This window comes from Neoarius graeffei, chromosome 3, assembly GCF_027579695.1.
Source record: "Neoarius graeffei isolate fNeoGra1 chromosome 3, fNeoGra1.pri, whole genome shotgun sequence".
Taxonomy (NCBI): Eukaryota; Metazoa; Chordata; class Actinopteri; order Siluriformes; family Ariidae; genus Neoarius; species Neoarius graeffei.
This window is the reverse complement of record NC_083571.1, coordinates 9,915,237-9,938,228: the sequence shown is the minus strand read 5'-3', so window position 1 is coordinate 9,938,228 and position 22,992 is coordinate 9,915,237. Positions and strand designations below refer to the sequence as shown.

The following is a 22,992-nucleotide window of genomic DNA, read 5'->3' as shown; positions in this document are numbered from 1 at the left end:
TCCTCTCATGGATGAAAAGCAATCCTAAGGTGTCCTTGAGTCATCCTGTTGGTGTGGATCACTGGGGGCTGGGTGTGAACAGCCTAGAGAGTCGTTGGGGTGATCAATGGGTTGTTGGTTCTCTCTGTCCTCCTATGAGTCACTGAAAACAGCTGGGTTTTGGTGCGCATTCGGTTGTCTGGGAAGTGTGCCAAGGACTGCATTGTAGGTGGTTGATAAATGGTGTCTTACACCACCACCTCTGTTCAGTGATGGTCGTTCCAGGTTGACAAAAATGGCTTCTTTAACTCCTCGCTCATACCAACGATCCTCTCTGGCTAAAATGCTAGATTTCCAATGGCTAGAATTCAAGAATCTTCAAGCAAGTCCAGTTGCTCTCTTTTACCACCCACAGTCTACTATGACCTGGATGACTGAGAATCTTCACAGACAATATATGTTTTTATTCCATTGAAAAAATGTCCTGTATGTATAATAATTCCCGATATTTCACTCCAGTTATATCACTCCCAGTGTTTTCCTGCTGACTAGACGCGCGTTGTCAGAATGGCAAACTGGTTCAAAGTTAAAATTCTTTTGCTTAGCTTCCTTTTTTTTTTTGTGGATGTGTCCATACAGTATAATATAAAGAACATTACATGGTGGTGCGAACATATGAAGTTTATGGAGTTGGATCAATGCTAAATTTTTAAATAATTTTTCATAATTTTTAATAGAAATTCCAAATTTTGTATTTTTTATATTTGTAGTTCTCTTCACTGACACTTCAATTATGAAACCTGCCTATGTGCAGCTCTTAAAGTAATCTCGTCATGTTGACCCTTTTCTGTGATGTCAGCCATCAACAACCTGTAGACAGGGAACATCACAGCTGAGTATGTAATCCTATTTGTTTCAATCTACTTGCCTTATGTCTCCACTGCTCCCTCGACACCTGTTGCTGCTCAGATTGGCAAATTATTTCCTTCCTGATCACATGATGCTCTTTTTTTTCTTCACTACATGTATTCCTTGACATTTTATGTGAGGAGATACTTTATTCATTTGTTCTTCATGCTGCAGCTAGAAAACACTGTGGATTACCGTACAACATTTTGGATATTAGAGCAAATAATCCCTAATGGAAAAGTACAAATGGATTTACGGCACCTCCGAGCAAAGCAGGAAAATGAGTGTAGACATGATGGTGAGTAGTTTCCTTTATTAATTCGTTGACTTTTATTTTCAATTGTATTATGTAGTGAAGCCCACTTAAAAACTCCAGTTTAACTTTTACCATTATGATTTGTATCAACAATGGAGACTTAAAACACTCTCATGTTTAATAATGAGCAATATACCCAGGGGGCTTATTTTATGTGAATATATGCATTTTTTAAAAAAATGGATGCTCACCAAAAGTCAGAGAAGCAACCAAGAGATCAAAGGTAACTTTTAACATAATGCTACCACCACCATGCTTCACTGTATTGCTGGTGTTGTTGTGGTCCTCGTGGACATATGGATGGATATCTCGTGTGTGTGTGTGTTATATACCAATTTGCAAAGTGGTTTGGGGTAAACAAGTTTTTGGTACACAGTGATCACTGAGAACTTTGCTGATACCACCATTTCCTGAGGTTCCTGGCTGAAGTGATCTAAACACTTGGCTAAGGAAGAGCTCCTGTGTGCCAGAGATTTATTTTCAGCTGCTATCTGTCTTAACAAGCTCAGTACCAAATCTGGCAACCTGGCTCCAGATCATCTAATGACACCTGAAATGGTTTCATTCTGTCCTCAGAAGAGGTTCAGCTCCTTCATCCCATCTTTCCTTTGAGACCAGATAATTCATATAAGTGGATGTTGTTATGCACTACTAGGGTTATGAATAATCACTGCACCTGACAAACCCTTTGGTCTTAAACACAACGCTCCATCTGATGACTTCTATAGGTCTGCATTCTGTACAAATTCAGACCTAACATAAGCAAAAAGTGGTATGAATATCATTCTATTAAATTTGTTTCAATTTCACTGAAAAGCAAACACTGTCACAAAGCAGCTTTACAGAACCAGGATGCAGCTTTAGATCACTTAATGAACAAGCCAGGAGCAACTGTGGCAAGTTGTTGAATACTTTCCAAGAGACTGATAGTCTATTCTTTGATTAATCTTCAATAGCCACTTCATCCTGGTCAGGGTTGCGATGAAACTGGAGCGTATCCCAGGAATGCTGGGTGCAGTGTTGGAGAATTCACCCAGGATGGGATGCCAGTCCAGTACAGAGGGTGTTGTGATGGTGCAGTCATTCCTGCTCAGAGTAGGTGTACCTCTTTTTATAGTGAAGTGTAACCAAGAATAGCAATAACCAACAATGATTGGTTATTAAAATGGATATGCAGCTTTCTACATTTCCTTTTTAGGTAATAAGCGCTTAAGAAGGTGGTTCCCTATCACCATATTTATAGGAATAGTAGCAGAATCATTATATAAAAAAAGATACTAATTACAGAAAAACCATACACTCACCGGCCAGTTTAATAGGAACTTGTATTTGATTCTAAAATTCCTGTTCTTGGCTGCAGGAGTGGAACCCAATGTGGTCTTCTGCTCTTGCATGTTGAGATGCTTTTCTGCTCACCACGGTTATAAAGAGTGATTATATGAGTTACTATATCCTTCTGGGCAAAAAAGCTCGAACCAATCTGGCCATTTTCCTCTGACCTCTCTTATCAACAAGGTGTTTGTTTCCACCCACAGAACTGTCCCTCACGCAGCTCAGTGTTTTTTGTTTTTTTGCACCATTCTGTGTAAACTCTAGAGACTGTTGTGTATGAAAACCCCAGGAGATCAGCAGTTTCTGACATACTCAAACCAGTCCATCTGGCTCAAACCAACACCCATGCCACAGTGAAAGTCACACTTTGAGATCACAATTTTTCCTGTTCTGATGTTTGATTTCTCCTGTTCTGATGTAATGTGAACATTAACTGAAGCTCTTGATTTGCATCTGCATTGGACTGCTGTCAAGGGATTGGCTGATTAGATAACTGCATAAAACAGCAGGTGTACCTAATGAGTGTTCCTAATAAAGTGTCCGGTGAGTGTATCACAGTTAAAATTATAGAATATATTCCTGCCTTGTGCCCAGTGATCCTGGGGTAATCTCCAGATCCACTATGATGTTGACCAGGGTAAAGTAATTACTGAAGATACAAAAAATTGAATGAAGTTACAATGACAATGAAGATGAAGGGGAAACCATGGTCTAATGGTTTGAGAAACAGCTTTGGGACCAAAAGGTTGCTGGTTTGATTCCATGGACCAGCAGGAATGGCTGAAGTGCCCTTGAGCAAGGCACCTAACCCCCAACTGTTCCCCAGGCTGCTCTGGGTATGTTGTATGTCATTCTGTATAAAAGCGTCTGCTAAATGCCATTAATATGATGAAAGAAAGGTCTATTTTTTTTGTCTTTTGCAGGTATATCTGTCTCTTTTATCTGAAAGGCAGGCAGGATTGTTAACCTTGTCATAATGTTGGGAGAAAACTGCGTCAATAAGTCCGAAAACATACAGAAGATGCAGGTTCCATCCCATCTTGCCTCGTCTTTGTCTCCAGGCTTGCGGCGCAAGCATCTGATGTGGAAGAATGCCGTCAAGCGGATCATCAGACAGTATCAGCTAAAGGAGCAGTATGGTGCCGAGCCAGCACGCAAGATTTATGTCACTGATGTCTATATTGAAGAAATAAACCGACAGATACGAGACAAGATGTCACGTGGTTGCACCAGACGCCGTTCCTCTGTTGTCCGTGTTCATCCATCCTTCTTCAGACAGGAAAATTCTTCCAACAGCATGCAGGCAGGTGCAACTGCCGAGTATGCCAGTGATGCTGATTTTTTTGTGCGATCGGGCCGTACTATTCATGGAGTCTATGTCCCAACTTTGAGACACACCTTCAAATCTCGTGACCTGGAGAAGCTCTACCAAAGGCACTCATCACACACCAGACGTATCTCACTGGTGGTCACGAACATTATCGATGCTGCTGCAAAGCTGCACCTGCTGGTCCTGTATCTGGTCCTCGCACCAGATGGAATAGACCCCCTCCATGCCTGGATGACTAGCTTTTTCATGGCATTTGCTGTATTGCTTTGTGTTCTTGTGTTCACCTGCAAGCATTCCCACTTTCCAGAGTGGCTGCATTATGCCGGCATGGCCAGTTGGCTATCACAGACTACCCAGGTGCTGGTTAAGCTTGGGTATGGGCTAGAGAACGACCCGTCCTGGTATGTACTGTTCACCCTGTTTGCCACGTACACACTCCTGCCATTACCACTGCTGTGGGCCATGGGGGCTGGCTCACTAACTTCAACACTACACCTTATCGTGGAGACCGTACAGCACTTCAATGAAGTGGGACTCCTGAGAAAGGTGATAGTTACTATAAATGGAGAGCGCTAGATGATTTCTACAATGTCTTCTTTTGGTGTAGGGCTGCATCAATACCTTTTTTCAGTACTTGACCAATGAAACCAATACTGACACCAAAATGAATAACCTGCTTAGTATTAATCACTCATGTTACAGTTTGTTTATCTGTCTTTATGTTTCTCCAGTTTAAATAGTGGCCATAAAAAGTGCTCATATGCATTTTTGTGCGCTTATGCTATGGTAGCTAGGTGATTTTAAATGAAGTGCATTAGCTAGCTTGGATCAAGTAGGGTTACAGTGGAGAAGACCAGGGTTTTTCTTTTTTTTTCACTTCCAAAAAGTGTCTCTGTCCATTTTCATTGCATCTGAATCCCTTGCTGTCAAGGACCGATGAAAGGTTGACCATCAAGAACAATTATTGGGTAAGAGCCCTTATCTTCTCTCACCTAGCCTAGCCATTTGATGGTACTAACGAACTCCTTGTGCTACGTCATTAGTCAGGTGTTGACATCAGAGCATTTTTACATATGCGAGAAAATGAACATGGTATCAAAAAATATACCCGATACCAGTACTGGTACTGATGCATCCCTACTCTGGTGCAATTTTCTGGTTGTCCATACTTGATCTCTGTGATCTTTTCCCACCTTAGATACTAGCAAAGGCCTTGCTGTATATGAGTATGAACACAGCAGGGCTATTCATCCATTATCTGATAGACCAGGCTCAGAGACAGGCCTTCTTCGAGACTCGGCGCTGTATTGAAGGCCACATGAAGCTGGAGATGGAAAACCAAAGACAGGGAAGGAATCATGTGTAGTATCAGGGGAGTCTTACACTGTACTGAATGACTCTGACTGCAGAAGGCAGTTTAATGTTTATGTCTTCAAACAGGAGCGCTTGGTGTTGTCTATAATACCTCGCTTTGTTGCCTTGGAGATGATTGCTGATATGACCTCCATGGATGATGAACTGCAGCTTCACAAGGTCTACATCCATCAGTATACTAACGTCAGGTATGGAACACTTCCCTCTTCTCTGATTGTTATGATCTATTGTTATGATCTAGGGCAGATCTATTATTATGATCTACTGTTATGATCTATGGCAGTGGGCATGTGCCATCCTTGACTGCCATGCAATGGAGTAGCAAGGTATCTCCTTCCCTTCATGAGCTTGGGGTGGTGCTTTGAGCAAGCACTAGCAACCCCTCACTCCCCCTGGTCAGGGTTACGACCAAAGACTGGACTTGGCAGACTGCGTTGAGGAGACCACCACCTGGCAGTTCAACGGGCAGGAAGACAGACCCAGCAAAGTATTTGTGGAGGGCGATCAGGGCACAGTGCAACACGTAGAACACTGTTGGCCATCCACTGCATCCCAACCTAGTTCCAGCCATCTTGATTCTGTCTTGGCCCTGGACCCACTTAGGTCGGGATGAGAGAGTGAGGCAGACGGCTGCACAACTCTCCCTCACTCTAATCCAAGTCACGCACAAGTCATGACTTCAAATGATCTATTAGGCTAAAAGGCTAAAGGAAATTTCACTTAATCCCAGTTTGGATAGAATTCACTGTTAATGGGGAAGCCATGGCCTAACGGTTAGAGAAGCAGCTTTGGAACCAAAAGGTTGTCCATTTGATTCCCTGGACCAGCAGGACTGACTGAAGGGCCCTTGAGCAAGGCACCAAACCCCCAACTCCTCCCCAGTTGGGCTGCTCTGGGTATGTTGTATGTCGCTCTGGATAAGGGTGTCTGCCAAATGCCATTAATGTAATGTAATGTACCTTAATGAAAGACATGGACTCTCTCTCTCTCTCTCTCTCTTTCCATCCTCATGTTTGAGGGTCAGCGATCCTAGGAGATGCACATGCACTCCTTCAACCCTGCCTGTCCTGTGCCAAGGCAGAGCACGTGGCACCGGTCAGGCCTGTCCAGTCTCGAATGTCATCCGTCCATCTCCTCCTAGGCCGACCTCTTGATCTAGTCCCTTCCACTCGGCCCTCCAAGATAGAGCATGTTAGACCTCCAGCTCTTGTCATGTGGCCAAAATAGGCTAGCTTATGAAAAAAGGGGGGGGGGGGCAAGGATCACTGGATGAGTAGTACCTTTACTGGTCAGCCTTATAACAACTAGGCATCCCAGACTGGTCTCCCCATACCCAGTGTCATGTGAAGTGTAAAATAGGGCCTGTATTCCTTCCTGAGTTGAAGTTTCTAGCATCAAGCAGCCCCATCACCTAGCCTAGCACAAGATGAAGACCGTCCGGCGTGGCTCCATGCACCACTCCTGGTTTGGCAGAACCCAGCGGATCTAGGGGAGACAACCCCGAGAAAAAACCCACCACACTGGTGATGTGAAGCCAGATGAGGGTTTGGGTCCCTCTTGCAGATTTTAAACACCCAAGTGAATTCTAATAAAGACATGGACATGTGAATACATGATACAAAGAAGTGTATTTATAAATGCAAACAATAATACAGTTCAAAATACATCTTGAAGATAGAGGAATTCTCGATTCAAAAGGTGCTCATTTCATTTTCTCTAACATTTTTGTTCTAAGCATGATTCTGGCTGCAAGGAAACTCACATGTATCATTTCTATAGTGATAGCTTTCACAAGGATCCATCGAAGGACATGTTTATTTTGCATTTATGGAAAGAGTCTCCAGTATCAGTGCTCAGAGTTAAAGCTGTAACTTTACGTTTTCTGACATGAGAAAGTGTTTAGATTACACAATTTCTTGGTAAAATGACAAGCTGTGTTTTTTATCTTGTTAACTTGAAGACAGGAAAAATGTGTGGCTGGTGAGGAGGTAGTAATGTTGTTGTTTATTTTCCTGTAACAGAACGCCCCCAATTATTTTATATTTTACTCAACACATAAAGTACATATAATAATTGTTGAATGATTGATACTAGTTGGTGTACTCCTTGAATTCATCTGCCTTTAATAAAACAAAGAAAAGCTTTCCAGATCAGTGGATTACTAATCTTGATACCTCCACCAACTCTGTTGGAGGAGATTATGTTTTCGCCTCTGTTTGTTTGTCTGTTTGTTCCCAACATAACTCAAAAAGTAGTTGAACGGATTTTGTTTAAATTGTGAGGAAAAGTGAGCTATGAGCCAAGGAACAACTGATTAGATTTTGATGCAAATCTGGATATGCATGCGGCTCCAGAATTGTTTTGTCTGTTCCCAACGTAACTCAAAAAGTGGTGAACGGATTTGGATGAAATTTGGTGTACAGCTTTAGTATTATCCTAGGTTCAAGAGATTTTATTTTGATGTTGATAATATGTGGCTTGGTGGAGATATACACTCTACTGAGTACCCTTCTAGTTCCTTTATGTTTTGCAACAGCACCAGTAATGATTGAATCAATCATAAGGTTCAGGGTTTTTTTTTTATTCCATTTTTAAAATATATGGAAATCATTCTCTCTGGTAAATCAATTTCCTTTTCCCATTCACAGAAATGTTAAAACTACAACAATATTTACTGATTACCCTTAGGTTGCTGGTTAGCATATGTAGCAGCTACCTAGCTAACTTGATATGACTTTTGATGTCAGGAACAGATTGAATCTAATACGAACCTAACCAGGACAAAAATAAGAGAGCGAGAGAGAGAGAGAGAGAGAGAATAAGATTAGCTTTATCATTCTCCTCTTGAATTTTGAAATGGGGTTTAGGATTTCGGGGTGGCACAGTGGTGTAGTGGTTAGCACTGTCGCCTCACAGCAAGAAGGTCCTGGGTTTGAGCCCAGCAGCCAACGAGGGCCTTTCCATGTGGAGTTGGCATGTTCTCCCCATATCTGTGTGGGTTTCCTCCGGGTGCTCTGGTTTCCCCTACAGTCCAAAGACATGCAGGTTAAGCTAATTGGTGGCTCTAAATTGACCATAGATGTGAATGTGAGTGTGAATGGTTGTTTGTCTCTATGTGTTAGCCCTGCGATGACCTGGCGACTTGTCCAGGGTGTAATTCGCCTCTCGCCCATAGTCAGCTGGGATAGGCTCCAGCTCACCTGCAACCCTATACAGGATAAGCGGCTACAGATAATGGATGGCTGTAGCCTCTGTTGTTTAAACCCACAATCCTCTTTAAAACATCGTACTTGCAGTTGTATTTGGTCACTATTCCTTTTTCTTCTTTCAGCTGTTCCTGTTAGGGGTCACCACAGTAGATAATGTCCCTCCATCTCCTCCTGTCCTCCGTATCTTTTTCTGTAGCACCAAGCATTCTCATGTCCTCTTTCACCACATCCATAAAGCTCATTGTGGCAGCGGGGGCGTGGTCAAGCATCGGTCTGTGACCGGAGGGCGGAGTCAGGGAAGGTAAATGGCAGAATCACTACACCTGTCGTTAATTAATGTGTTTGTGTGTCTTCCCAGTGACCGCGCCCTATTTAAGGAGAGAGAGCGAGAGCAGAGGGAGCTCTCTCCCCACCCAGACGACTGATGTGTGTGCGTGTGTCTGAGTGTATGAGAGAGTAAACATAGAAGCTGAAAAGCTAAATAAAAAGAGTTTTGTGAACTCAGTTCTGGCCTGCCGTCCTTCTGTGCTCCACCCACCTATACGAACTGTTACACTCATCTATGCTCTTCCTCTTTTCCTTCTGGTAACTCCATCTCTTGCATTCTTTTCCCAATATACCCTGGATCTCTCCTCTGTATGTGTTCAAACCATCTCAATCTGGCCTCTCTCACTTTGTCTCCAAGCCATCCTACATGTCCTGTCCCTCTATTATACTTGTTTCTAATCTTGTCCAACTTTGGCACTCCCAATGAAAATCTCAGCATCTTCAACTGCGCTACCTCCAGTTCAGCCTCCTGTTTTTTTGTCAGTGCCTGCCACTGTCTCAAAACTGTACAACATCGCTGGTCTTACTACTGTTTTGTACACTAGTAAGACCAGTTATAGGATATCTGGTAGAATATGAAAAAAAGTAATTATTGTATTGTATATATTTTCCTCGCCCTACCATGTATAGCCATCCATAATAAGAGGGGATATAGTACTCAGAGGCACACAGCTTCAAGAGAAGCTGGCTTTCAAATATCTTGGAAGCATCTCATCTCATCTTATTATCTCTAGCCGCTTTATCTGTTTTACAGGGTTGCAGGCAAGCTGGAGCCTATCCCAGCTGACTATGGGCGAAAGGCGGGGTACACCCTGGACAAGTTGCCAGGTCATCACAGGGCTGACACATAGACACAGACAACCATTCACACTCACATTCACACCTACGGTCAATTTAGAGTCACCAGTTAACCTAACCTGCATGTCTTTGGACTGTGGGGGAAACCGGAGCACCCGGAGGAAACCCATGCGGACACGGGGAGAACATGCAAACTCCACACAGAAAGGCCCTCGCCGGCCACGGGGCTCGAACCCGGACCTTCTTGCTGTGAGGCGACAGCGCTAACAACTACACCACCATGCCGCCCATCTTGGAAGCATTATTTCCAAAAATGGCAAAGCAAAAGAGGAGATCAACCACAGAAAGCAAGTAGCAGCATGTGCCTGGAAGATCTCACCTATCATTTATGACAAAGACATCAGTCTACATGTTAAAGGCAAAGTGTATAAGACCTGTGTCAGACCCAGCCTGCTATATGGAATAGAAACACTCAATGCCCAGAAGAAGGATGATGAACGCCTAATAGTTGCAGATAATACCTATCTCAGAAAGATCATGAGAAAGCGACTGGTTGACAAGGTGCCTTTAAAAATTTTGCATCAGACAATGGCAGTGAGACCAATTGAGGAAGCCAGGTTGCGCTGGGCTGGACATGTCTTCAGAATGCCCAAAGATAGACTACCCTGTTGGGCATTTAAACATAATGTGGAAGGTAGGAGAAACAAAGGACGCCCCCAGATGAGGTAGAGAGACACCATCAGTCGACACCTTGTGGGAAAAGGATTGACCTTGGATAAGGCCATGAACCTTGCCCAGGATAGACAGAAGTGGAGGAAGATAGCCAACCCGCGACCCTCCAGATGCGTGCATCCTGAGGAACGCTGAAGATGATGATGTACATATTTGAAAATTCCTATTTTTTGTGTTTTATCTCTCTTGTCCTGTCAGCATCCTCTTTGCCGATATCAAGGGATTCACCCTGTTGTCCATGACCATGTCTGCACAGGAGTTGGTGCGCACCCTGAATGAGCTATTTTGCCGTTTTGATCGTCTTGCTGAGGTATGAAAACTTGGTTAAAAGAATTGTTGCACATTGCAATGTTATATTAGCTCACCTCATTGTCCAAAGTGTCCAGGTTGTATGAGCTAATCATTTGTCTGTATACATAGGAACACCACTGCATGAGGATAAAGATCCTGGGTGACTGTTACTACTGTGTGTCAGGAGTCCCAGAGCCGCAGAGAGCTCATGCTCGGTGCTGTGTAGAGATGGGTCTGGCGATGATCATCACCATGCGGTACACAACTAGAACTCTTGTTCCTTCTTGATCCCACTGTAATACAAACACATCTCATCCATTACAAAGTGTGCTTTTAGTTTAGACAAACTCGTTACTTACACTTAACATGAACTTGCTTTTTTTTTGTTTGTTTGGGTTTTTTTCAAACTTGCCCCTTAGAAATGTGCGAAAGCAGCTGAACCATGACATGGACATGCGGATTGGGATCCATTCTGGCTCGGTTCTGTGTGGGGTTCTGGGCCTGCAGAAGTGGCAGTTTGATGTGTGGTCCTGGGATGTTGGCGTTGCCAATATGCTAGAAGCAGGTGGTATCCCTGGGTGAGCAAAGAAGGATGAAAACCTGAAGAAAAAGATTACACTAACCAAGTGCATGTTGATGATGAATGAATGAAATGCATGTTAGCCATCACCCTCAAAGATAGCAGATTTAGCTAACTAGATTTTCTCATTCTGGATTTCTTTCATCTATGGTTAGCCGCATTCACATCTCACGCGCCACACTGGATTGCTTGGAGGGGAGCTACGAAACAGAAGATGGCCACGGTTATGAACGTAATGAGTTTCTGCGCAAACACAACATCGACACTTTCTTCATCTGCCCCAAAGAGGAGGACAACGCTATGGAGGCAGAGCCTTCCAAAATACGCATGACCATTCGCACCTCCAACACAGACAATATATTTGGCAGCTTCACTAATATGAGCTGTGTAAGCTGTCTGTCTCTTGGGTATCACAGATTGATCTTGATATCATACCATTATTTTAATGATGTGAGTGATAACAATCATTGAGGTTCTGATGGTTCTAAAGATGAACTCTAACCTTCCCAGATTTTGGCGTCATTCACAAACGGCTCTCAGGTGCAGCTGCCCAATTTGAGAAACAGGTATTCCAGCGCCAAGGAGATTAATAAACGGATAGAGCATGCCATTAACCTGCGCAGCAGTGAGCGTATGCAACAGGAGCACATCATTCCTTCCACACTGGTGTTCAAAGATACGCACATTGAGAAGAAGGTATGAAGAAAGTGGCCAAGGTCTGGGGTCTATCCTCAATGTTTGTTTGTTTTTCTCAGCCAACCTCCTTTAGGCTAGCCACCACCACCCTTGTTTTTTGGGGATCATCACACAGTTTTTAAAATAATTTACAGTTTCTTCTTACATAATGAATAAGTATAAAATATTGAATTGGGCGGCACGGTGGTGTAGTGGTTAGCGCTGTCGCCTCACAGCAAGAAGGTCCTGGGTTCGAGCCCCGTGGCCGGCGAGGGCCTTTCTGTGTGGAGTTTGCATGTTCTCCCTGTGTCCGCGTGGGTTTCCTCCGGGTGCTCCGGTTTCCCCCACAGTCCAAAGACATGCAGGTTAGGTTAACTGGTGACTCTAAATTGACCGTAGGTGTGAATGTGAGTGTGAATGGTTGTCTGTGTCTATGTGTCAGCCCTGTGATGACCTGGCGACTTGTCCAGGGTGTACCCCGCCTTTCGCCCGTAGTCAGCTGGGATAGGCTCCAGCTTGCCTGCGACCCTGTAGAAGGATAAAGCGGCTAGAGATAATGAGATGAGATGAGATATTGAATTGTAGGTAATAGTGAGTTTGTGTGCACACTCCACACACACTTTTCTCCATCTACCTCTGACAACAATAAAAGGACAAAAAAAAAAACAATAACAATTACAATAGTCATAAATATATCTTAATAAAGAATTCAGAAAACAGTGATGATGACTCTCATTTAGACTTCCAACTAACAGTTATTTCCTGTGTTCCAGTTCTCCCAGATGAGGGATGAAACATTTAAGACCAACCTGGTCTGCTCCTTCATCGTGCTCCTCTTCCTCATGGCAGTCCAGGCCCTTATCCCTGCACCCAGGTAAACAGTCAATCCTTACTCAACTTTTATGCATAGAAGAAGCTTTTATTTGTCACATATAGTACATTATAGTTGTTAGGGTCAGATACAGTGACCCCTGGAGTCGATGGACTTCAGGGCCTTGCTCAAGGGCCCGACAGTGGAAGCTTGGCAGTCCTGAAGCTTGATCCCCCAACCTTCTGATCAGTAACCTTGAACATTTAATCATTCAGCCACCATGTTTATATTAACATAATGTATGGAGATCTTGGAGAACTCATCTCATCTCATTATCTCTAGCCACTTTATCCTGTTCTACAGGGTCGCAGGCAAGCTGGAGCCTATCCCAGCTGACTATGGGCGAAAGGCGGGGTACACCCTGGACAAGTCGCCAGGTCATCACAGGGCTGACACATAGACACAGACAACTGTTCACACACACATTCACACCTATGGTCAATTTAGAGTCACCAGTTAACCTAACCTGCATGTCTTTGGACTGTGGGGGAAACCGGAGCACCCGGAGGAAACCCACGCAGACACGGGGAGAACATGCAAACTCCGCACAGAAAGGCCCTCACCAGCCACGGGGCTCGAACCCGGACCTTCTTGCTGTGAGGCGACAGCGCTAACCACTACACCACTGTGCTGCCCTCTTGGAGAATTCTAGAATCTTAAAATAGTTTGCACTTTTAGGAGCGACCACTGATTTGCTGCTGAAGTTTCAATTGAATGTGCCATATTGGTTTAATTAGATCATAGCATTCTTTGAGAGTGATCATGGTTTATTTTTTGAGCATTGTAATGTAGTGGGTCAGAGCTGAATTAGCACTTAAATGGTTTACCTCGCTTTCATTTTTTTAAATTTAAATATAAACTCTGGGCGGCACGGTGGTGTAGTGGTTAGCGCTGTCGCCTCACAGCAAGAAGGTCCGGGTTCGAGCCCCGTGGCCGGCGAGGGCCTTTCTGTGCGGAGTTTGCATGTTTTCCCCGTGTCCGCGTGGGTTTCCTCCGGGTGCTCCGGTTTCCCTCACAGTCCAAAGACATGCAGGTTAGGTTAACTGGTGACTCTAAATTGACCGTAGATGTGAATGTGAGTGTGAATGGTTGTCTGTGTCTGTGTGTCAGCCCTGTGATGACCTGGCGACTTGTCCAGGGTGTACCCCGCCTTTCGCCCGTAGTCAGCTGGGATAGGCTCCAGCTTGTCTGCAACCCTGTAGAAGGATAAAGCGGCTAGAGATAATGAGATGAGATGAAATATAAACTCTACCTCTGGAAACACTGGAGATAGAAACACCAGGATAGTCTGAATTCTGGCTCTGACAGTTCCTCAACCTCAGCTACATCAGTCCAGTCCACAGTTGTTCTCAACTGGGGATATGGATGAGTTAAGGACTGTTTTTTAAAAAATCCTGTTCATGCAGTTTGTTATGGCTGTGGTATGCGCGTTTCTCTCCTTGGGTTTCTGCCCAGGTACCACCCTCCTCCTTCGTTACCAAGGAAGCAGGTGATTGAACACACCGGTTTTTAATTTGCCTATCAGGACTGCAGGGGTTAAAAGGCCGGCCCAAACCTACCAATGAGGCCAGGGGGCCAGACAAGAAGCCTACAGTTTATCTGTGTGGTGTATTGTGTTGGAGCTCTTGTGTGTTGTTGACCCTGTATGGTGTGTTGGCAGTATTTTTGCTGTGTGTTATTCTGACTGTGTAGTGTTTACATTGTGTGCTGGGGTCGGCATTGCTCCCGGTTGGGAGAGTGTTTATCGGTTTGTTTGGCAGGTTTTCTTCGGTTTCGGTTCTTTGTAGTTTTGGGCTGGTGTTTCAGCATCTTTTATTTTGATGTATAAAATAAACCTTTCCATTTATACATCTACACTTTTGTTTGTGATTCACTTCATTCTGTAGTTTAAACTGTGTTGTGTTCTCTACAACCCCTAGACCTTTGATTTTAGGAGATGTAACACAGCTATTTTGAACAGGATTTGTTTACACCTGCCTGCAATATCCATTATACCGCTTATCTGTCAGGGTCATGGGGGAAGCTGGAGCCAATCCCACCTGACTTCATGCAAGAGGTAGGGTTCACCTTGGGCAGGTTGACAGTTTATCACAGGAACAAACAATCATGCACACCTATGTGGAATTTAGAGTAGCCAGTTGCCCTAATCCACATGCACAAGGAGAACATGCAAACTCCCCACATAAAGGTCCCAGTCAGCCACAAGATTCGAACCCAGGACCTTCTTGCTGTGAGGCACCAGTGCTAACCACTGCACCACTATGCCTACAATAGCTTCTCATGAATTTAGTTCTAGCTCAATTTCATTATACAGTATTTCTCAAAATGTCAACAAAAGTTTCATCTAATTTAAACTAGCACAACCCTGACTAGGCAGGATGAATCAATGAATGCTGTATATTAATGAACGTTGTCTTGGTTTGTCTGTGAGCTTCCTATCTGGCCGTTGGCTTAAATTTGAATGAAAGTGAAAAATTTACACTCATACAAGTTTTTTGTTGCATCTCACATTATCCTGATACACGCCTCAAGTCTGGACCAGATGTTCTATGAATCTTTTTGGTAACCTGAATAGTGTGCCTCCTGTTTATATCTGTATTTGTTTATTAACATTAACTGTTCATTCTGAATAATCGATTTGTATTTGTATTTTGGGAAACAGTACCTTTGGGAAACAAAGCTTGGGGATTGCAAAAGTTTCCTTTCCATTTCTTGATGTAAAATGGGTCAATCCACACTTTTGCATCACCTTGCTTATTAGCACATCTGGCCGAAAGGCGATGAGCTTATGCCATCATTTGTTGTTTGTCGTCCATCTGTCGTCCATCCGGCATCATCCACACTTCATGAAAATCACTTCTTCTCTGTCAATTCTTCACTGATTTTTATTCTTTTTGGCAGGAAGGTGGGTCTGCCTAGGGTGCATATAGTTTCTACCCAAATTTCCATAATTGCAATTAATAATGAAGATATGGAGTAATTAAGCCCTAATGAGCAGCTTCCACTCCAATTGCTTCTTCTCCCTCAGTTCTTCACCGATTTTGATTCTTTCTGGCATGAAGGTAGGGGTACCTAGGGTGCATATAACTTCTACCCAGATTTGCTTCATTACAACTATTAATGAAGTTATGGACTAATTAAGCCTTAATGAGCAATTCAACAAAAACCGCTTCTTCTCGGTCAATTCCTTGCCATTTTGGATTCTTTCTGGCAAATAGGTCGGTATTCCTAGGGTGGATATCACTTCTCTATATAGCTTGTATATAGTGTATATAGCTTGCAAAATTTATTGCACAACGTGGCCCACTTTAGATTGTTCCTTCTGGACTAGACGGGGCCGGAGTGAGCGATGCCGTCATTGACGGTCTCATATTACCAAGTCTCAGGTCAGTCCACTTTTTACAGCTAGGTGAAAATGCCGCTGTAAAGTTGTTTAGTGTAAAAGAGACAGATGATGTCATAGCAGCATTAGTTTCACTGCATTTTAGAATGCAGTAGAAAATTTTACCATCTGACAAACGACCCCTTTGTTTTCTTCAGGCCATATCCCATCATCATCCAGTTCTGTGTGGTGCTACTGGGATATCTACTGTTGCTGGTGATAGCGCTGGCTGAGGAGTTCAAACACTTCCCCATTACACTTCAACGATTCTGTTGCTGGATTCATGAGAACAACTTTATGCGCTCTCTACTCACCGTCACTGCCATAGCCTTGAACTTCAGCATGGCTCCTGCTGACATGGTAAAGCCCAGCACCACCAATCAGAAGCTACAGAGTCTCCAATGGTTTTCTAGTAGTAAAAAAAAAAGCTACCAATGATGCAGAGGCATGGCGAAAAGCCTTCCATTTATACCACTTTGACTTACTAGAGGATTCAATAGCATCCCCTGAGTGTTTCCAATGCCTACAGTTTGCATTATATGATTGAAGGAGTCATCTTTGGGAGTTTGAATCTCAATGGTGCCATAGCTAAATATGGCAGATATTTAAAGACAATCTAATTAGCTTTACCCTGGGTCTTTCTATGTCAGAAGAACAGTCTAGTTCCCTTTCCCTCTGAAGACTTGTGTAATGCTGTCAGGGATTGAGTCAAGGGATTATCATTCAAAGTGTTATCTTAGACGCTGGACCATTTTAGTGAACAAAATTAATGTTTTCTGTTAACATTATATGTGGGGTTCCACAGGGTTCCATTTTAGGACCTCTCAATCTCTTAGTTGCCTGTAAGGTCAAATTAGTTCCATGTAGTGTTATTCTGACAATATGGAGCTTTACATTTCTTTTGCCCCTTTTCCACCAAAGCAGTTCCAGGGCTGGTTCGGGGCCAGTGCTTAGTTTGGAACCGAGTTTTCTGTTTCCACTGACAAAGAACTGGCTCTGGGGCCAGAAAAGAACCGCTTACGTCAGCAGGGGGGCGGAGTTGTTAAGACCAACATCAATAACAAGACCGCAAAAGATCGCCATTTTTAAGCGACGAGAAGCAGCAGCTGTACAAACACGAAGTCATCCATTATTATTGTTGTTGTTGCTGCTGCTGCTGCTTCTTCCGTGTTGTTTTTGCTTCAATATTTGTGCCAAGGTTTATGCAAACGTAGCGACGTAACTGATGTTTACAGCGACGTAATGACATATACAACGATGTAACTGACGTATACAGCGACGTAATGATGTGGCTTCTCTTAGCACCGTGAGCTATGGAAAAGCAAACTGGTTCTCCGCTGGCTCGCAAGTTGAACGAGTTGTGAACCAGCACTGGCCCCGATCCAGCCCTGGAACTGATTTGGTGGAAAAGGGGCAATAGAGAGGCTTTTGGTGTGATGCTATCAGGTCACTAGTTTCTGTCTGCATATGTAAACAAACAAAAAAAGTGCACCTACTAACTAAAACCTAAAGTTACAGTTTTATCTTTGATTGACACTGGAGACTCCTTCCTTAAATGCTAAATACACTCACTGGCCACGTTAATAGGAACCTGTTCTTGATTCTAAGATTCCTGCTCTTGGCTGGCAGGAGTGGAACCCAATGTGTTCTTCTGCTGTTGCTTTTCTGCTGAGATGCTTTTCTGCTCACTGCGGTTGTAAAGAATGATTATATGAGTTGCTATATCCTTCCTGGCAAAAAAGCTCGAACAAATCTGGCCATTTTCCTCTGAGCTCTCTTCTCAACAAGGCATTTGTTTCCACCCACAGAACTGTCGCTCATGCAACTCACTGTTTTTTTGTTTTTCGCACCATTCTGTCTGTGCAAACTCTAGAGACTGTTGTGTGTGAAAACCCCAGGAGATCAGCAGTTTCTGAAATACTCAAACCAGTCCATCTGGCTCAAACCAACAGCCATGCCACAGTGAAAGAAAGTCTCACTTTGAGACCCCATCTCATTATTTTTCCCCATTCTGATGTCCGAAGTGAACATTAATTGATTTGTATCCGCATGGTTTTATGCATTGTGCTGCTCTCAAGGGATTGGTTGATTAGAGAACTGCATAAAACAGCAGGTGTACCTAATGGGTGTTCCTAATAAAGTGGCCAGTGTGTGTAAATGTCCTCACTTAAAAAAAAAAAACTTCACCATATCAACATTTCATACATGTTTATGATGAGCAAATTTTTTATTTATTTTTTACCAGTGTATGTTGTAAGTAGGCGGCACGGTGGTGTAGTGGTTAGCGCTGTCGCCTCACAGCAAGAAGGTCCTGGGTTTGAGCCCCGGGGCCGGCGAGGGCCTTTCTGTGTGGAGTTTGCGTGTTCTCCCCGTGTCCGCGTGGGTTTCCTCCGGGTGCTCCGGTTTCCCCCACAGTCCAAAGACATGCAGGTTAGGTTAACTGGTGACTCTAAATTGACCGTAGGTGTGAATGTGAGTGTGAATGGTTGTCTGTGTCTATGTGTCAGCCCTGTGATGACCTGGCGACTTGTCCAGGGTGTACCCCGCCTTTCACCCGTAGTCAGCTGGGATAGGCTCCAGCTTGCCTGCGACCCTGTAGAAGGATAAAGCGGCTAGAGATAATGAGATGAGATGAGATGTTGTAAGTATAGAAATGGTGAAATGTTAGAACATTTCAGTGCTGCAGTTATAGAAAATTACTCAACAAATGAATCTGCTAAGTCAAAATGCAGAATAACAGCATTGTGGAATAGGATTTGTTTTGACATTGGTTGTGATCATTTAGGTGTGGTGTAACTTCATGCATGAAGATGTGGAAAGCACGAACGAGACCAACCAAAGACCTCTAACTGTCTGCACTTATCCTGAGGTCAGCCTTTTATTCCTTAGTAATAACAATATTACCATATTTGTGCACTCAAAATGTTTTTACCATGTTAAACATCCCACGCTTTCTTCCTCTTCCATGCATAGTTTTTCGTACTGAGTGGTGTTGTCTCCATGGTTACCTGTGCAGTATTTATCAGACTCAGCTCCCTTTTGAAACTCACCGTTCTGCTACTGGGAGCGATCATCTATACTTACTTTGTCGAAATGGCATTCCATACTCTTTATGTCAGGCAACAAGAGCAGGAGCAACTCTCCAGGTAAACATTTATGAGGAAAAAAGACCCCCATAAAGACAGTTGAAAGTGTTACACCATGGTGTTTACTGTACAACATCAGCTCAGTATGTTTTTCATCTCTAGATCTCACTGCCTGAGAAGAAAAGGCGTCTCAGTTCTGTTAATGGCGATGTTTGTGATAGCGGTGTTCTATAACGGGCGACAGGTACGTGTCTGTACAGCACAAAGTTCTAGTGTCTAAAGAATATTTAAAATTCAAATAAGAATACATTTAAAGGTGCAATATGTTGTTTTCAACAACGTTAGAACTAGAATAACTGAATAACAACAATGCTACCTTGGAAAAACTGTGATACAGCAATACAATGAATGTTTTAGGCTTATTTATAAACTTCTGGCCTAGAAATTAAAAACAGCTGTTCAGTAGCATCCCTTTTTTCTTAAAATATAACTCCATTCACTACATAATTTTGAAAAATGCAAAAAAAAAAGTGGGCAACAGGCTTGGGAGGGAGGGGCTGTGAGGGCGGTGTTGAGGGTGGGGCATATATTTGAAAATGAGTGAGAGTCCTACTCAAGGGTGGGCACTGGAGGAGGTGGGCCATCCTCCTCTGATTAGAGGGCATTAAACACTTTTTTTCTTTAATAAAAATGTAATAATGACAGAGAAGCACCAAATGGTCGACTCTACTTCAGCATCGGCCTTGCAAGATGCAGGATGATTTTAACCAGCAGATGGTGTTTTGATCCATTTTCTATCCTTAAAATACCAATTTTCTTTTCTTTTTTTATTTAATTTTGTCAATATTAACAGCAGCGTTGATGCATTTCATCACAGTACAGTCAGATCATTTAATTTACAGCTAAAAAAAACCCCACACATTTAAGTCTGATGTACCTCTTTAAAATACAACTTAAAAGCCATACATAACTTACAGAAAATATGATTTGAAATACAATACTAGTTTTATCTCACTAGTTTTATGTTTATGAAAACTTTCTAGCCCAGAAATTAAAAGCAGTTACTCAGCTCCGCCCCTTTTTCCATAAATTGCAACTTATGAGCCTTGTTATTCAGAAAACATTTTATTGTCAAAGCAATACTTACAAAACTCTAATAAAATGCTTCATAGTCATAATAATGATATTGTTATTGATTTATTTAAAGGTACAATATGTAATTCTGCGGCACGGTGGTGTAGTGGTTAGCGCTGTCGCCTCACAGCAAGAAGGTCCGGGTTCGAGCCCCGGGGCCAGCGAGGGCCTTTCTGTGCGGAGTTTGCATGTTCTCCCCGTGTCCGCGTGGGTTTCCTCTGGGTGCTCCGGTTACCCCCAAAGACATGCAGGTTAGGTTAACTGGTGACTCTAAATTGAGCGTAGGTGTGAATGTGAGTGTGAATGGTTGTCTGTGTCTACGTGTCAGCCCTGTGATGACCTGGCGACTTGTCCAGGGTGTACCCCGCCTTTCGCCCATAGTCAGCTGGGATAGGCTCCAGCTTGCCTGCGACCCTGTAGAAGGATAAAGCGGCTAGAGATAATGAGATGAGATGAGATGAGATACGTAATTCTAACAGTGTTAAACCTAAACTAATAAAATAATCACAATGTTACTTTGGAGAAGCTGTGATATTACCATGAAATAATTTCACTAGTTTTTGGCTTATTTACCATATTTCGGGAATGAAATTCAGCCCCAAACCTTTTCCATAAAAGGCAACTCACAAGACATATCCTGACTTTAGTATTATAATGACTTTCAGATACAGCATTATAATATTTATGTCATTTCAAATGATGGGCTCAGATGGAGGAATGTGAAAAGCTTGGCCTCAACCAATTGCTGGGTTTCACGTGACGTCACATCCGCCTCATTAGTTATTCAAAACTTTAGCTGGTGGTCTACCAAAGCTCAGCTGACAAAGCGTTTGTACGAAGAAGGTGCATTTCTCGCATGAAAAATGCCTCACGCTTGCGTTGTTTTAGGTTGTTCGAATCGATCAAACCATGAAACTGATAAAACTTTCTTCAGGGTTCCCCGTGAACTAATAAAAAAGGGTGAATGAACACAGGATTTCACAAAAAGACATCAAGAAAGGTGGCTTTTGGACCTCTCAGTGAAATTGAAGGGAGCAGAGTCGAAGCATGCTGGAGTTTGCAGTGATCACTTGGTGAAAGGTTTGTATTTCCCTCTTAGCTATGTCCTTAGCGTTTTCCAAGTACTCTTCTTGCTATGTGTCATTATTTTATGCTACTTTTTTTTAGTCCTGAAGCGCTAAAGTCCCCAGCTGTTTCTTTGTTTCCTCCTCACGCCTCACAAAATCCATATGCATGAAGGTCGCAACAAAATTCTTCCCCAGCTGTACAGTTACAATGCACCATCTTCTCCGTCTTGTTTAACTAAGATCCAGGTCTTTAAAGGGGTTTCTGATGATCTTTGTGAATGATGTACCTGAGAGATAAGAACCAAGACAAGTGAGAATCAAGCCAGCTGTTTGTTTGCGCTTCATTGTAAAGACGCGAATGAAAAGCAATACAGGATTCATTGGGCAGCGACTTGATAGCGAGGTCCTTTACCCAGCCACGTACAAAAAAGTTGTACGCCTCCGTACTCTTCCACGCTTTCATCTGTTTTGCGGTGTAGAAGGACGTCTGCAACACCAGATAGTTCGAGATGTCGTGGAACTCGACTGAAGGGTAGTTTTCGAGATCATATAATAAATCAAATCCTTCTTTCCCAGACTGTAGGGGTCGATTCCATTGCACATAGCGATCTTCTGAATATATCTAAAGCCAGCAGTGGCTTCTAGATTACGAGCATACTTTGATAAGTTATCGCTAGGTGCTTGCACTACGGCAGCCGTTTAGACCACCAACTATTTCACTTCCGGTAAAACCGCTAAGAAAAGTCACATGACTGAAACCCAGCAATTTCACTTCAGTTGTAATTCATATTTCAGCCAACAGAGGGCTCTAAAAGTTGACAATCCATTCAAATTACAGTATTATCATTTGAACGGTTTACCACTTTTACAATGTGATCTTTATGTCATCCCCTATCAGTGGGAGGCCACAGCCAGACTGGATTTCCTGTGGCGTTTGCAGGCCCAACAGGAAGTGGAGGACATGAGAGAGCTGAGAGAGCATAATGAGTGCCTGCTGCACAACATCCTGCCTGCACATGTTGCTTACCATTTTCTGGACAGGAACAAGAATGATGACGTAAGTGATGGCACTGGAGGTATCGAAGGATCCATTTATCGGTGATCCTTTATAGAAATGGTGATGTGAAGCAAGGAATATACAGATTTCTAACAGAAACAAGAAGTTTTTATGCTTTGTGGTTCCTCTGTAACAAATCTGAGGTGGGTTAGGGAACGACTGTTTACAGAACAGAATCTAACTTGATTTGTTGATATTCCACAACACTAACTATAAATGGATAAGAATTATGATGTGGTCAATTTAGAGTCACCAGTTAACCTAACCTGCATGTCTTTGGACTGTGGGGGAAACCGGAGCACCCGGAGGAAACCCACGCAGACACAGGGAGAACATGCAAACTCCACACAGAAAGGCCCTCGCTGGCCACAGGGCTCAAACCCAGACCTTCTTGTGGTTGTCTGTGTCTATGTGTCAGCCCTGTGATGACCTGGCAACTTGTCCAGGGTGTACGCCCCCTTTCGCCCATAGTCAGCTGAGATAGGCTCCAGCTTGCCTGCGACCCTGTAGAACAGGATAAAGAGGCTAGAGATAATGAGATGA

At 43.2% G+C, this 22,992-nt stretch overlaps 1 protein-coding gene across 1 annotated transcript in view; it reads left to right on the top strand.

The window, feature by feature from the left end:
• Nucleotides 1-3,557: 3,557 nt before the first annotated feature.
• Nucleotides 3,558-22,992, top strand: part of si:dkey-206f10.1 (adenylate cyclase type 8) — a 31,604-nt gene continuing 12,169 nt past the window's right edge. Inside the window, exons 1-14 of the mRNA XM_060915797.1 lie at nucleotides 3,558-4,412; nucleotides 5,065-5,226; nucleotides 5,307-5,428; nucleotides 10,505-10,616; nucleotides 10,727-10,854; nucleotides 11,017-11,175; nucleotides 11,333-11,564; nucleotides 11,688-11,873; nucleotides 12,626-12,726; nucleotides 16,264-16,465; nucleotides 18,891-18,974; nucleotides 19,079-19,251; nucleotides 19,354-19,435; nucleotides 22,291-22,449. Coding sequence (XP_060771780.1) covers nucleotides 3,558-4,412; nucleotides 5,065-5,226; nucleotides 5,307-5,428; nucleotides 10,505-10,616; nucleotides 10,727-10,854; nucleotides 11,017-11,175; nucleotides 11,333-11,564; nucleotides 11,688-11,873; nucleotides 12,626-12,726; nucleotides 16,264-16,465; nucleotides 18,891-18,974; nucleotides 19,079-19,251; nucleotides 19,354-19,435; nucleotides 22,291-22,449 — 2,757 coding nt within the window. The remainder of the gene's footprint in view (nucleotides 4,413-5,064; nucleotides 5,227-5,306; nucleotides 5,429-10,504; nucleotides 10,617-10,726; nucleotides 10,855-11,016; nucleotides 11,176-11,332; nucleotides 11,565-11,687; nucleotides 11,874-12,625; nucleotides 12,727-16,263; nucleotides 16,466-18,890; nucleotides 18,975-19,078; nucleotides 19,252-19,353; nucleotides 19,436-22,290; nucleotides 22,450-22,992) is intronic.